Here is a 13,907-nt window from a genome sequence, read left to right on the forward strand (position 1 = left end):
TCATGTTCTGGCCTTCATAATTAGTGAGCACATCGTTAACTAAGTATCTAGTCTCATTTTTTTTGCGTGTGACAAAAGTATTAGAAACATCAGCCTTATTCCTTTTCTCTTTCTTCTTTTGAAGTCTGCCTTTGCTTAAGACTTCTTTTACCTTCTTTTATCTTCTTTTACCTTTTTCTCATTTTTCCTAATCACCTCATCGGAATAACTTTCCAACTTTAGATTCTTAACCAGTTTTTTAAGTCCCTTCTATTTCCCTGGTGGTTTCTCCTTTCTTTTGGAAAATACTGTCTCCAACGTATTCAGAAAATTGATATATCTTTGTCAGCCTGTATTGCTTTTCCATCAGACATTTCTGTAATAAAAATCCTCCTTGCCGCCTGATCCTTCCCTAGGATGTTTCTGCCTATTACTCCCTTCAATACAAAGACATGAATCTCAGGATATTTGTGAAGACTAAGGCTTGTGCTTGATTTTCAAGGTTGAATAGGGAAAGAATGACTCCCTACAGTACAGCACCCTTATTCGTGGTCCCTTTTATCTTTACGCAGAGTCATTCAAGAAGACAGTAATTCCTTCTGACTTGTTGAACTGCAGACTTCAGAACCAGGATACGTCTTATTGATACAGAGGCAAGGCCGCCTTTTTTCTCTCCTCCTGCTGCTCTTGAACAATTTATTACCCTTCTACAGCAAAATCCCAGTTCCGCAGTGCATCCCATTAATGCTATAGTGCTGCTTACGTTGTTGACTGTGTGCTAAAACTTCAGCTTCTTGCAGCTGTTTTTCATTTTCATGGCATTTACATATCACTTCCTTAGATACTTAATTGGGGGCTCCGTTATTTCCTTTCCTATAATTCTGTTTCAATTTCGCAATCAAATAGCTGGCCTGAGAGTTTCAGACTTTCATAATATCCACTTTTTTTGCTCATCTGTGTGATTTTTTTCACTGTATCAGCCTAGCTTAGGGGAGCGATGTGAAGGATAGCTCTTCTCCTTAATAGCATTTTTTTCTCAAACTTACTGGATTCTCCAGGGTTAGAAGCATCAGCAATTCTTTATCCACCTCTCCTGCCCGATAGCCTGTCAAAATCCTCAAGAGGCTTTCTGAATGTAGCTCCCAGATGAGTAATGATGCTGAGGCCGGGTTTTAGATAGTTATTTAGAATCAAAGTACCGGTGTGGCAGTATGTGGTCCTCTGTAAGTCTCCTGAGAGGACACTATCAACACAATTGGGAAGTCTGAGGTTTGTGTCCAATTCTCAAGGTTAAAAATAGTCCCAAAGTTTCTGTAACACTTCTTAATGTGTCCTCCTAAGTCTCTAACTATATTAACTTTCCCACTGTCTGTGTTTTTCTTACACATTTTGCTTCTAATTAGAGATTCTTGGTAATTATATTGAAAGGGAAAGAGCTCTTTTCTGCCTCAAATCACACTCTATGACTTCTGCAAGTACCCTTAAGTATCTCTGCCACCTTCTTTATTGAGCAAAAGTGCTAAAATGACTGCCAAGCTGAAAACGTTGTGAAAAATCACAGAATATTATCCAAATGAAATGTCCGGTCACCAGCATCAGAACTAGGACTGAAATGAGAGTTCAGCCGCGTGCAATCCAAAAGGCAATGTTGAATTGCGGTCATATTTTTTATTTTGCAAACACTTGGTTGCATAAACTCGTGCTGATAGAAATTGAGTAGGCTATTGCTGAGTGAAGTGCTGTATTCATTTAATTATTCCTTTTTAGCTTTTCTAGATACTTCTGTTTCTGGGATAAATTGCATCAACATAACTTTTTTTTTTTTTTTTAATGCGACACCAGTATTTTGCAACATGAATGAACACATACAATAAACTAGTCTCAGAACTGCAAAAAGTACATATTAGAAAGTTTTCCAGGGAAACTATGTGAAAAGATGCTTGGATAAGCCCTCTAGTAGGTATAGCTTATTCAAGCCATTAATCAGTGTTTGACGTCTCAGTCATTGTGTTGACTTTACTTGCTTTTGATCCCCAAATGTGGTCTGTTTCTTATTCTATCAGGAGGCACTGGCATGCTTCTTTCTCAGTCAGTCCTCTAGTATGAGGCTGGATATATTGCATTGCTGTGTTTTAATACATTTCTTATTCACTCTTAATATTTAATTTTATACATACTTAAGATTATACCTAGCATTCTTATTAGTATACTTAATATACTTAAGCATTTACTTTCAGCTAATGTTGTGATTGCCAATGTTCAAGAGACATCCTACTGCATTCTATTCTAGAATCAGGATTATAAAAGCAAGGTTCTTCCTAAATCCTGTGTATTTACATACTGTATACTTAACATCTTCCTCACGGTCTTGACTGGAGAATACTTCCTTCATTTACTAAAGGTTTTTGTGTGTACTTATATAGTTGTTCTGCTTTGCCTTGGGCTGTAGTTGTGTTTCCTTGATGGATGAATAGCTTTCTGCATGGATAATTTGTATATCAGTTTGTAAAACATTTTTCAGATCCTTTGGGAAAGAAAAGGTACTATACAAATCATGGATAATAAGTGTGTGTGTTATTATACAAATGTTTGATACCCTTCATTATATAATGTCTGCTATGGATGAATAGGCTCTTATCATATGGTTCTGTGACAGTTCCATTTCATATTGTAATAACATCATGGAAAAAAGCTCAGTGGTATAATTTTACACAAAATCTCTTCTCCTTCCCTTTGATGTAGGAATAAGTCTTTTGGGATGCTAAGACCTACTCTTATCCACTGACTGCTAATCAGAATTAAGAGTATTGAATAGAGAACAGGCACTGCTGTTCTCCACTTTTTCCCCGCAATGTTTTAAGGCATCCTAGAATTATGGTGGCCAACAGAGTTACCGTTTTTAAAGCCAAACTGTCCAGTGTTAGATGATTTTTATAATTTTCAGCATAAAGTAAGTGCATAATCATATGTCTGTTTCAAAGCAAAATAAAAATCCTAATAGAAAATTGGGTTTTAATCATTGCTAGCATCATAAGGCTTGTTGGTTTAGTTGTAGAGTGAATTAGAGCTGGATGGAAAATGTTTCACAGGACAATCATCCTGCAAGAATGAAGTCTGATCAGGAGGGTCTGGGGGATTATACAGGTTTTTACAAAATTTTAGAAAAGAGGCACAGAATAATTTGTATTGGTATTAAAACATTTTCTTTAACTTTCTGGCTTAAATTAATTTTGATTTTTGCAATGTAGTAAAATTAACATAATATTACTTCCTTGTAATACAAATAATGAAACTAAATTAGATAACATAATAGGGAAAATGTATCATTTTGCTTCAGCAGCAAGAAAATACTTCAATGCTATTAAAACATTTCACTTAGGTTTTCCCCCAAATTTAATTTTATTGTAGGTTATGGCATTTTATTACAATTCTATTCTGATTTTTAACTCCCTTCATTCTCTCTCTTTTTCTTTTTCATCCTACTCTTCTTCCTCCCCACCCCCCAAATTAGCAAATGAAATTTGGGCTTCCTATTGATTTATGTAATGTATAAAGGCAACATTTTCAAAATTGCTCAATTAAATTAAGCATTCAATATGGGCAATTTTTAGTAATAAAGATGTGCCTAATCTATTGAGGCTCTTTTTAATATCCCACTTACTTGCTAGTTGCATGCCTCATGGTCAAATATCTGTGAGTCTGACAAGTCTTCCAGAGTAGCAAGTAGATCTTAGATTCCTGAATGTGCCAATTTCATTTTTGTAAACTGTGGTCTAGGTCATAAAATGGGTTGGAATATTAGGCTGAATGCTTTATCAATTATTTACCATTGATAGGAGATCCTCAATGAACCATTTAATGTTACTGTACATGCATGCCGTATGAAGTTCATAAAAAAATAGCTGTATGGCAACCACTAAGGAGAAAAAAAATCAGTCTTACCACTTGTGGTTTTAACCATGAGGTTACACTAGTAATCTTTTTGCTTTTTCTAGACACACTTCTGATTTATACCTATGTCAATATGAGACTTCTGAGTTCCCGGGCCAGTCATCTGTTGACCAAATTTAACGTGATTTAATCTGTAAAAAGTTGACAGATTTGTCAATATATGATTACAATACATTTATATTTCTGGATTCATATATTTTACTACAAATACACATCAAGAGAATTTTAAAGATCTGAACCTTGAAATTTGTTTGCTATGCAGGTCCATCCTCAATACAAATTGTACTATTTTCCCCCTCAATTTCAGGTGTCTTCTTAAGAATTAAAAAGTAAGCTGGAAGTGATTATATGCAAACTCTGCTATAACAGATCTTCATGGGCGAGGGGTTCCTAGAGTAACTTTCGCCAGGTTAGAGATACGGTGCAGTGGCTAGGGAAGGGGAAATACATGTTTCAAAATCTAAGATCTAGTTTTGCCTCTTCCCCGCCTAATCCGTACCTTTTATAACTGCTTTCTTGAGTAAAAAGAGTTTTAGTGACGAGCACGAATGGTGCTGTTTCGTATTAGTGAACTGCTTGTGAAATACGAATCAGGATCTTTTGCTGTGAGCTAGCTGCCATTAGGACTTAAAATCTACTAATACATTTGTATCGAGATTTCTGGAGTAGGCCATGCCCTCCCTTTGAACTTTGAACAAATACTATTGTCAGAATATACTTATTACTTTGTTTTTCACTTTGTAGTTAAGTTTTGCAGATTTTCTCCCTGCAACGCTGGTAAGAAGAAATATTTTATAAATATAATCAAGCTGGTCAGAATTGCAGCAACTGAAAAGCTTTCCTCTGAATGTGTGAAATTCCTCCCCGTAGCCATAAAGACATCGTATAAAAAAGCACGCCTGGCTTCTGGCTGCTGCTCACAAAGAGGTGGGGGAGGAAGGTCCTGCAGGACCCTCTGCCAGGTCAGCGCAGGTGGTTTGGATACCTCAGGACACCTACAGGGGCACCCGGCCACTGCAGTAGCCACCCACCCCAGTCCCAGCTTCAGGCTGTGGTATCGGATGCACGTGTTTGTGTATCTCTGTTTCTCTTGGAAACTGTTGTGATTTATGACTCCATACATTGTTAGGTAATCAGGAGGGGGTGCCATAGATCTGAAATCACAGCTCCTGTGTTCTGTTACGAACTATTCCTTCAAACGCTCTTGAATGCTGGCCGTGCATTTTATTGGTTAACGAGAGGTATTTTTTAGAAATGCAGTCCTGTTCTGTATACTTCTGCTGAAACATTTGCACGTCTATTTTAATAAGTCCTGTAACTTTCTTGCTGGAATATATTTGCATTTATTTGTATTAACTCAGTGTTTGCATTGATTGTTTTTCTAAAACAAGACAAGGAGAGAAAAACATGAGTACAATTTATTCACAAAGAAAATAGCCTTTCACTAAAGCAGGTATTAGAATACAATGTGTTTCTCAATGCAGAAGGTGCCTGGAATTTTCCCTCTATCAAAGAATTTCTTAAGAAGCAAAGTTCAAATATTCTGTCATTTAAAACCATAATTTAAAAAGCACTCTGTACAAAACCACATTCTGTCTGTTTTTCAGGTTTGTGTGATTCAGGGTGGTTCTCCTTGGGACAAGTATTTTTAGTTTTTGCAAGCCCACAGATCCACTTAAAACACCAGTGAAGAACAATCGTCTGAACTTTGCTTGGTTTTTGGTCACATTAGTTTGATTTTTAAATTCACCTTTATAATTTCAAGGATTTTTTTAGCCCAGTTGCTAGAGCTTTAAAAGGAATTAGAAATCCATAATCAGAGTATATTCATAAGTCCTGATTTTAAAAAGCCACCGACAAGCTCTCAAGCCATGACCTTACAAGCTTTCATAAATTCTTTGGTGTTGGGCTGCATAGAGGCTGTGGGTGATATGACGGGAGACTTTTTTCCTCAGGTTATAAGAGCCTGAGTGGTAACACTGCTATTAAGAGAGACACAAACCCGAAGTTCTAGGCTAGAATCTTTTGATCTCAGTCAGTTGACTTCATGGCGAAAAAACAGACACTGTTTGTAGGAATGGGTCAACCAGATGTAAAAGGTGTAGTGGGCTTCTTATTTTTATGAGAATGGTTATAATTAGCAATCAAGTAGTATTTACATCTTCACTGGTCTGTACAGTTATTAATTACACAGTGATGAGGGCCATATAAAATATACAGAAAACAAACCCAACTGTTCCACCCATTCCAGTTTTGTTCTTTGAAACTCCACTGCTGGAGCAGCAGCAGACTTACCAAACTTAAAACTCACTCCCAAAGGAAGGGACAAGAACTTCACTGTGCTAGTAACGACTGTGCCTCTTCGTGGTGATCTGTACAGCTGCAGCATCTGCGTGACACAAGGCAGTTAAATCACTTGATAACCGGGACTTTATTGAAAGCGAGGTTTTATATCTCTACTTCAGCTCAGACACTGCACCTCCCAGCCCACCTCCCAAGGGCACTGGGGTGATTAACTGGGGTGATTAACACGTGGCACATGTGCAGCGTTTTGTGCCTAGGGGTGCTCTCAGTAACTGTTGTAGCCTGAAGTGGTAGCTGGCCAGGAGAGGAGTAGTAAACCCCCAGGGTTTCTTCAGAGAGAAAAGGGACAATTCCCCTCACCTGTGGCATCCTCCACTATATTCTTTTTGCACATACGTCCAGCCCTTTAACTCCCCTAAGGGCTTTCTGGCGTACTTGCTGCCTGTCCAAAATTGGCACTACATATTAGTCTTCTATTTCAACAAAACATATATGTTATTAAGTCATCATGCGAAACAAGCTGTAATGATCGAATAATACTCTGACGGAGTTGGTACTCAGTTTATGTGGAAGATAAAACCATCATGTTGTCTTGACTCATGCACCCAGACCTTGTGTGTGATGAGGAAGATGGAGGAAATTACAAGGAGTCTGTAACATAGCATTTCAGTTGAAAGATAGATGAATTAATGTAATGACTCTGAAGAACTGATCAAGAACATAATTCCATTTCTTTCTGCAGCTATTTCACCCAAGCCTTAAGTGCTTTCCTTGCTGAATACTATGAGGTGTTTTGGTAAAAATGGCACAGGAAACTAACATAAATACTGTACATCTTAATTGCTTTTACCCGCATGGCATCAGTTTAGTACCAGCTTCAAAGATGTGTCCTATTAATGGCTGTAAACCAACTGTTCTTTTAAACAACTAAGTCAAATGACTTTTGAACAGTAATTTACTAAAAAAGACCCACATAAAAGTTAGTGTGGGCAGTAGTGAAAACTGGTGAATTAATTTAATATCCCCAAAGCATCAGTACTATGAACCAACGAACCAGCATTCAAAAATAATGATAAAAGGGATGATCGAGTGCTATTAATAAGAGTTTTGGTATTGATTTTAAGAAGCTTCAGATAAGACTCAGTGTGTACAGAGCCAATCCCCAAGCTCCTACCCCCAAAATACATTTCCAATAATTCTAATTGATTTATGAATACCCAACAACCAGCATGCATGACCTTTATGAAACTTATGCTCCATATCTCAATCCATTATAGTGATGAAGCCTCACAGGGAATATATTGTGAACAAATAATGAAGCTTCAGCTAAACGGACTGCTAATGTCTTTTTCCTTCTTGATTAATAGTGCAACTCCATCACAATAGATCTCATCAAAAACAAGCTGAAAGTAATCTCTATTGAAACATGCCCATTCAAACCCTAAATCATTAGAATTCTTCAGCTCTGATGGGGGCTCAGTAATTAGTCGAGTTCCAATAGACCTGTGTCATAAACAGCATGAATCAGAACACGTCTGCTTCTAAGTCTTATTATTTGTATTACTGTAGCACCTAGAGGCCACAGGCAAAATCTAAGTCTCCCCATGTTATCCATTGCTCAGAAAAAAAATAAAATCCCGAGTCTTACAGGACGCAGCCAACACGAAAGATTGGCAGTAAAGGCTGCTCTGCGGAAGTAAAGCAAAGCTATAGGTATTGGTGTATGGAAGATGCCATCTTGGTTGCCCTTTTTGCTTTTTCTTTGTGCAGCATGATTATTATATGAAAAGAAACAGTGGCAGAAGGCAAGACAGTAAAGGGACAGGGCTGACGGCAGGAAGGGTACAGAAGTTAGGGAAATAATGAATTATAGGCGAGAAAATAGGCATATGAAATGGAGAGGTAAGGGCAGAGATGGTGTGAAGAGAAGCGCAGGAACGGCTGATTCCTGAGCTGAGAGAAAGCAACTGTGCAGACTGACACCCGGGGTGAGCAATGCAAGTCCTCACCGCAGGCTCTTGCAGCTGGGTCTCAGGCAGGGGGCTGCGGGTGGTGCTTGGTGTCATGCTGGAAAGGAATCATAAAGTCAGCAACAAAAAGAGATTGAGTCAGTTAATTTAGACAATTCTCCTACCCTAGGCAGCACCAACTACACTCGTATCGCTCCAGACAGACATTTATCTGGCTTCCAGGGCTGGAGGCCCCCAAACCTCCTAAGGCAACCCAGTCCATGGCTTTGCCCTTCCCCAACCTTTGGAAATAAGTATTTTTTTTCCCCCTAATGTTTAACCTGAATCTTTCTTCCTGCTTTTTAAACCTACTGCTGTTTATCCGATCCACCATGTACACAAGAGATTACTTTCATTCTTTTGTAGCACGTTTTAAGCATCTGAACGTTGTTTCCATATCTGTCTCCAGTTTTCTCTCCTTTAGACTAATTGATCCCGGCGATTTTTAGTTCTTCTTCAGAGTGCACGCTTGCCAGACCTCCGATTCTCCTTGTTACATGCCTGTGGCTGTGCGTTCCCTGACCTTGGCCCCTGTATTCAATGGATGCCCTGCCACTACTGACACGGGCAGCATTTCTCCATACGTTGTGACAGCTGTACCCCGTTTGTCCGTCACAGCGCGCTATTTGTCCGGTTCAGCGTAGCAGGACGCTGCCTTACGTGCAGTTTTGAGATCCTCTGTGATGTCCTGTTCCTCATTTGAAAATGTCATCTAACCTGTTGTTCTCCATCCCTCACGCACGCCCTTACTGAACTGCTCACTAGTCTTTAAGTCTGTCAAGATCACATTTAGCTCCGATGGTGTCCTCCAGCATTCTTGGCATCCTCCCCAGCTTCACGCTGTTTGTGAATCTGACGAGCGTCGTGTTGCTGATGGAAACACGGGCAAACCCCAGCAGGGTGGACCACCGAGGGATGACCGCGCTGCAGCCTTGGGCTGTGCCGGGGAGCCCCTGGAAATGGGGTGGTGGAGACGGTTTTGTAGATACTAATTTTAGTTTTATTCAGACTGTGTTTCTCTCTGCCTCACGAAACTGTCCTGGAAGAGAGTGCTGGAAGCCCTTCTGAATCAAGATAGATGACATTTATTGCTTTCCTATCCACACGCCTGTTACCCTATTAAAGAAAGAAAATTGGATTTGTTTGACATGATCTGCCCTTGACAAATTAATGGTAGCTATTAGTCGTCATCTAGTTTTCATCTAGGTGCTTGCAAAGTTCATTTGATTATTTTTTCTATAACTTTTATTGGGACTTCAAGAGAAATTGTGTCTGTTGATTGGTGGAGTCAACACAGCAATGGGTGACACAGGAAGATGGAAATACTCAATACTCTGTATTCTGTGGCTGGCTGGTCTGTAATTCCTCAGTCCCTTGTCATCTTCCTGTTCCCTTCTAACCTGTTCCCACCGTAGGCTGAAATCTTAAATCTTTGTCACTGCTATTAATTACGCTCACCGTCTGGTCAGAACTGATCCTTCTTGTGGGGTTTGATGCAAAAAAATATTAAAAAGATCAAACACTTCTCTCAGTATGTGCTGACAGCTTTCCTTCTACCCTGCAGTCTCTTGAGACCCAGGCTGGCTAAGAGAGCCCTGGGGCTGCTCCTGTCAGCCATACGTTCCCGTCCCGGTGCACCTTCTCCTCCGCAGTGACAATCCTGCGTTCTGCGAGCCTACAGAGAGCTGGGTCGTGAAACTGATCTGAATTAACAAACAGCCCAACCCAAGCCTAAATATTTCGCTTGCTTGTGTTTGAGGTTCTTCTTCCTTACAGAGGCTCGTGTTCACCATCCCTTGAGTTACCACCTACCTTCTGCATTTTCGACTGTTCCTTCTTGCTGGTTAGAAACAAATTTCAGGTGGTTTCCCTTATTGGTCTTTATAAAAAAACCCGTGTCAGCAACTGATGATACAGCTTTAGGACACATGGCAAATGGTGTCCCTAAGGTCTTCCCTGAAGTTCTCCTTTTTTCCTAGCTCCATCTAAGGGCCTCCTATGCCGAGTTCATTCTAAAACGGGTACTTGAGACCCCTTTTACAGCCATGGGCTTCCTAAGGCGACGGCCTTCGTGAAAACAAGGGTTGTGATGCCCCGTGCCGAGCTCCTCAGCCTAGGGGACACTCCCGTACAGCTCGGGAGACCCACCTTTGGCTGGTGGGTCACTCGCTGCCGAAACGGCAGGGCAGGGCAGCTACCCTGCCCCTGGGGGCAAGAGGCATTACATAAAAGCAAACAGCACGACTGTGCTCCCCCCCCCGCCTTTTTTTTTTCCTTTACTCCCCCCCCCGTGGTTTCTCTCTGCCGGCGGCGGGGCAGCAGCAGCCGGGGGACTCGGGGGAAGCCCCCTGCGGGCCGGGGCCGGTCCCTGCGGGGCGGTAGCGGCAGCGGGGGCGGGCAGAGCGGCCCCGCCGCAGCCGGCAGCGACGCCCCCGTGGCGGGGGCGCGGATGGTCTCTCCCGGGCCGGCGGGAACCGCTGTGACACCTGCTGGCGGCGGCGGGCCGGCCCACGGCGGGCGGAGCGGAGGGGAGCGGGGCGGGCAGAGCGTGCCCGCCGCGGGGCGCTCCGCGGCCGGCGCCCGGCGGTGATGCGCGGCCGTCCCCCGGCGCGGGGCACGGCGGCGGCGGCGGGCACCGCGGGGCCGGGCGCCCCCTGAGCACCGGCGCGGCGGGGCACTGCGGTAGCGGCGCTGCCGCGGCGGCGGCTCCGCGCCCCCCGCCCGTCCTCCCCTTTCTCCTCCTCCTCCTCCTCCTCCGCCGCGCCACTTCCAGGGGAGGCTGGTGTCATGCGGCTGGCGCCGAGGGAGGGGTGCCCGGGGCCGCAGCGGCAGTGAGAGGCGGCGAGCCGAGCCGAGCCGAGCCCCCTGCGATGACAGCCATGAAGGAGCAGCCGGCGCACCCGGGCGGCAGGGGGAACCCGCCGCCGCCGCAGCCCGACCAGGTGGGACCCGCGGCGGGAGGCGCCGGGGGATGGAGGGGCCGGGGGAGGGGGGCGGCCGCCGTCCCGGCGAAGTTGTGCGGAGCGGGGGTAAAAGTCCGGGGGGAGCGGGCACCCTCGGGGCGGCTCGGCCGGGGGAAGCCGGGAGCCCGGCGGAGCCGTCTCGGGGGATGCGGAAGGGGGGGGAGCGGTTGTGCCGCCCGGAGGGGCCCCAGCCTCGTCCGGCGCCTCCTCGGGGGCTGGGGTGCCGGTCAGCCCCGGCCCCCGGCGGCGGCGGGTCCCGCAGGAGTTTGCGCTCCGCTTCCCCGCGAGTTGCGCCGCCGGGGGGAGACGCAGGGGCCGGGGGGGGGGGGGGGACGACGGGGACGGGGCCGCCGACCGCGGGGACCGGGGGAGCAGCGGAGGCACCGGGGCAGCGGGCCGGGGGTGCCGGCGGCGGTGCGGGGCGCCCGGGAGCGGGGCGCGGAGCGCGCCCTGTGCCCGCGGCGGAGCTGCCCGGGGCCGCGCTCCGCATCGGCGCCCGCTCCGCGGCTCGGGCGGCGGCGGCCCCGCGGGGCCGGGGAGGTTTCCCGGAGGGGTTTTGGCGGTGCCCGGGCGGCGGTCACGTCCCTCGGCCCGACGGGTGCCTCCCCGCGGGCCGGCGGGGGTGAGGCCGGCCGGGGTACCGGCGTCTGTCTCTCGGTCTCTCGGTCCCGGTTCGCTCTCGAAACGGGCGAGTCCGGGGCGGCTTCCGCGTGTGAAGGATGGGTGCCGGGGGAGCAGCGGAACACTTGGCTGTCATCATCGCAAAATCGAAGTTTTCATTACCAGACCGCCGGATCCGCTGCTCCGGGGCGATAGCGCTGACGCATCAGGAGGGATGGAGGGATGGGGCTGTGCGCCTTCCCACCGAAAGTCCCCGGGGGGGGGACCCGCAGGGGCGGCGGTGCGGGGCCGAGCCGGGGCCGGGGCCGGGGCCGAGCCGGAGCCGCGCACCTGCCCTCGCCGCCCGGCGGGTGAGGCCCCCGCGGCGCTGCTCGCCCTCGGCTGCGAACACCTAAAAATGTGCTAACTTCAACGGTATTCCGAGGTTGAGGCTTGTTTGGGGTTTTTTTTTCCGCACCTTAGCAGCACTCGCCGCTCCTATTTGGAACTCCGGCGTGCTGAACGGGGCTTGCAGGACGTGGGGAGGCGCGTTTCACATTTTCTTTCTCCGTTTTGTGCATCTACAGAGCTTAATTTTCCTCCGGTATGCTAACATTGGGTGAAAAACGCCAACAGTGACAGCAGCTGTGCACAGTTAGCTTTTAGAAAGCCCGTATCCGAGTACCCAGTCCTGCATGCGCACCCAGGCTGCACGTTAAGCTTCTGGGTAGTCCTTCCAATATCAGGGGACCCACTCATTTAAATAAATTTAAAGATGTATGCTTTTTGCTGGGAAGTGTATGCATTATTGCACATCCTCATGTAGTACTGGTAAAATAACACGTTTGAGTTTGAGGAGCCTTCTTGAATAAATTAATTGCATAAGTTTCATTATCTGAAAAAGATGGGTAACTTCCATCAGTACTTACATTTCATGCAAATAGTAGAATTTACAGAAAAGTCGAGATCATTTTAAATAGCCTCAGAGCTCGTAAATTTCAGGGACATTCTTTTGCTTTAGAGGGATACTGCTTTTAGATACAATGAAAAGTACCTGAACTTAACCAATCTTTATTTCTTTCTATTCATTTCAGACACCTTGAATTGCCAGAATTGCTTTATGTTGTTGGAGGTGAAAATCTTTTCAAAGCAGGCTTAATATTATATGCCCCAAATTACCAGTTTGACTGTTCTTTTAGGTCGTAGTGAGGAACAGCAGTAGGTTCTCAATTTAAAACACACTAAATATTAGGAAGCTATCCTAAATATAGAAATATTATTACCCAAGTGCTCCGGAGTTCTCAGCCTCCCTTGGTGGTGCATGGGGATCCACTGGTCTATCTGCTGTGCCTGGCTGCACGAAGCGTAAATTCGAAGTCCCATATATTTGCATCAGGTTTTTTCAGACCAAGTTTGGTTTTCTTGGTTAAAGTTGCTATTGAATCAACTTTGTTTGCCTATTCTGTTAGGTGCTAGGGGTGTCATACGGTATATAACAGCATTGCATACAAAATGTTGCCGTTAAGGGATGGCAAGTCTTTCTACTTCTATGGCTTTAAATGCTAATAGTAAGGATGGAGGCCTAAATCCCGCAGTGAGCTCCGTACAGAGTGAGGCCGCGGTTGGTGGATCTCTCTGAACACTGAGGCCACTCTTGCACCTTTGCAGCAGCCAAGATCCACACGATCGTAGCTCGGCCCTGGCTGGGGCTTGGCCACAGGCCGTGTCTGACTCTGGGTTTCTGCAGCAACGTGATGTGGCTGTCATCTTAACAGAGGGATATTACGGGTTTTAAGCTTTTTGTTGGCTTTTTGTGGTCGCAGTTACAGAGCTGCGGCTGTGGTGGGTGCTGTGGTGGGCGTGGGGAGAAGAACGAACGGGCTCGTACGTTCACCCTGGTTTTCTGTACCCCGTAGCACTGTCACGGGCTGGCCTGTGGGGACAACGGAGCCTTCTTAGGGCCTTCAAGAAAGCCATCTCTGTCCGGGTCCTCTCGTCTAACATTGCATTTTGCTTGGTGAGCTTGTATAAACCTGTAGTGTCACTACAAGTGACACCTGTAGGTTTTTTTTTAACAAGAAGGCACATCTGCACTGAGAAG

General features: G+C 45.5%; 1 protein-coding gene across 2 annotated transcripts in view; it reads left to right on the forward strand.

Moving 5' to 3' along the window:
- The window catches only part of DPP10 (dipeptidyl peptidase like 10), a 560,343-nt gene that overhangs the window by 254,000 nt on the left and 292,436 nt on the right, over window positions 1–13,907 (forward strand). The window contains exon 1 of one of the 2 annotated variants that reach the window (XM_069780864.1): window positions 10,790–11,185. The exons of the other annotated variant lie outside the window; for it this stretch is intronic. Within the exon in view, the coding sequence (XP_069636965.1) occupies window positions 11,114–11,185 (72 nt within the window). The 5' untranslated portion in view covers window positions 10,790–11,113. Of the gene's footprint in view, window positions 1–10,789; window positions 11,186–13,907 lie in introns of those variants that run through there. 2 annotated transcript variants of the gene reach the window in all.

The sequence above is a fragment of the Haliaeetus albicilla genome, chromosome 4 (genome assembly GCF_947461875.1).
Source record: "Haliaeetus albicilla chromosome 4, bHalAlb1.1, whole genome shotgun sequence".
In the NCBI taxonomy this organism is placed as follows: Eukaryota; Metazoa; Chordata; class Aves; order Accipitriformes; family Accipitridae; genus Haliaeetus; species Haliaeetus albicilla.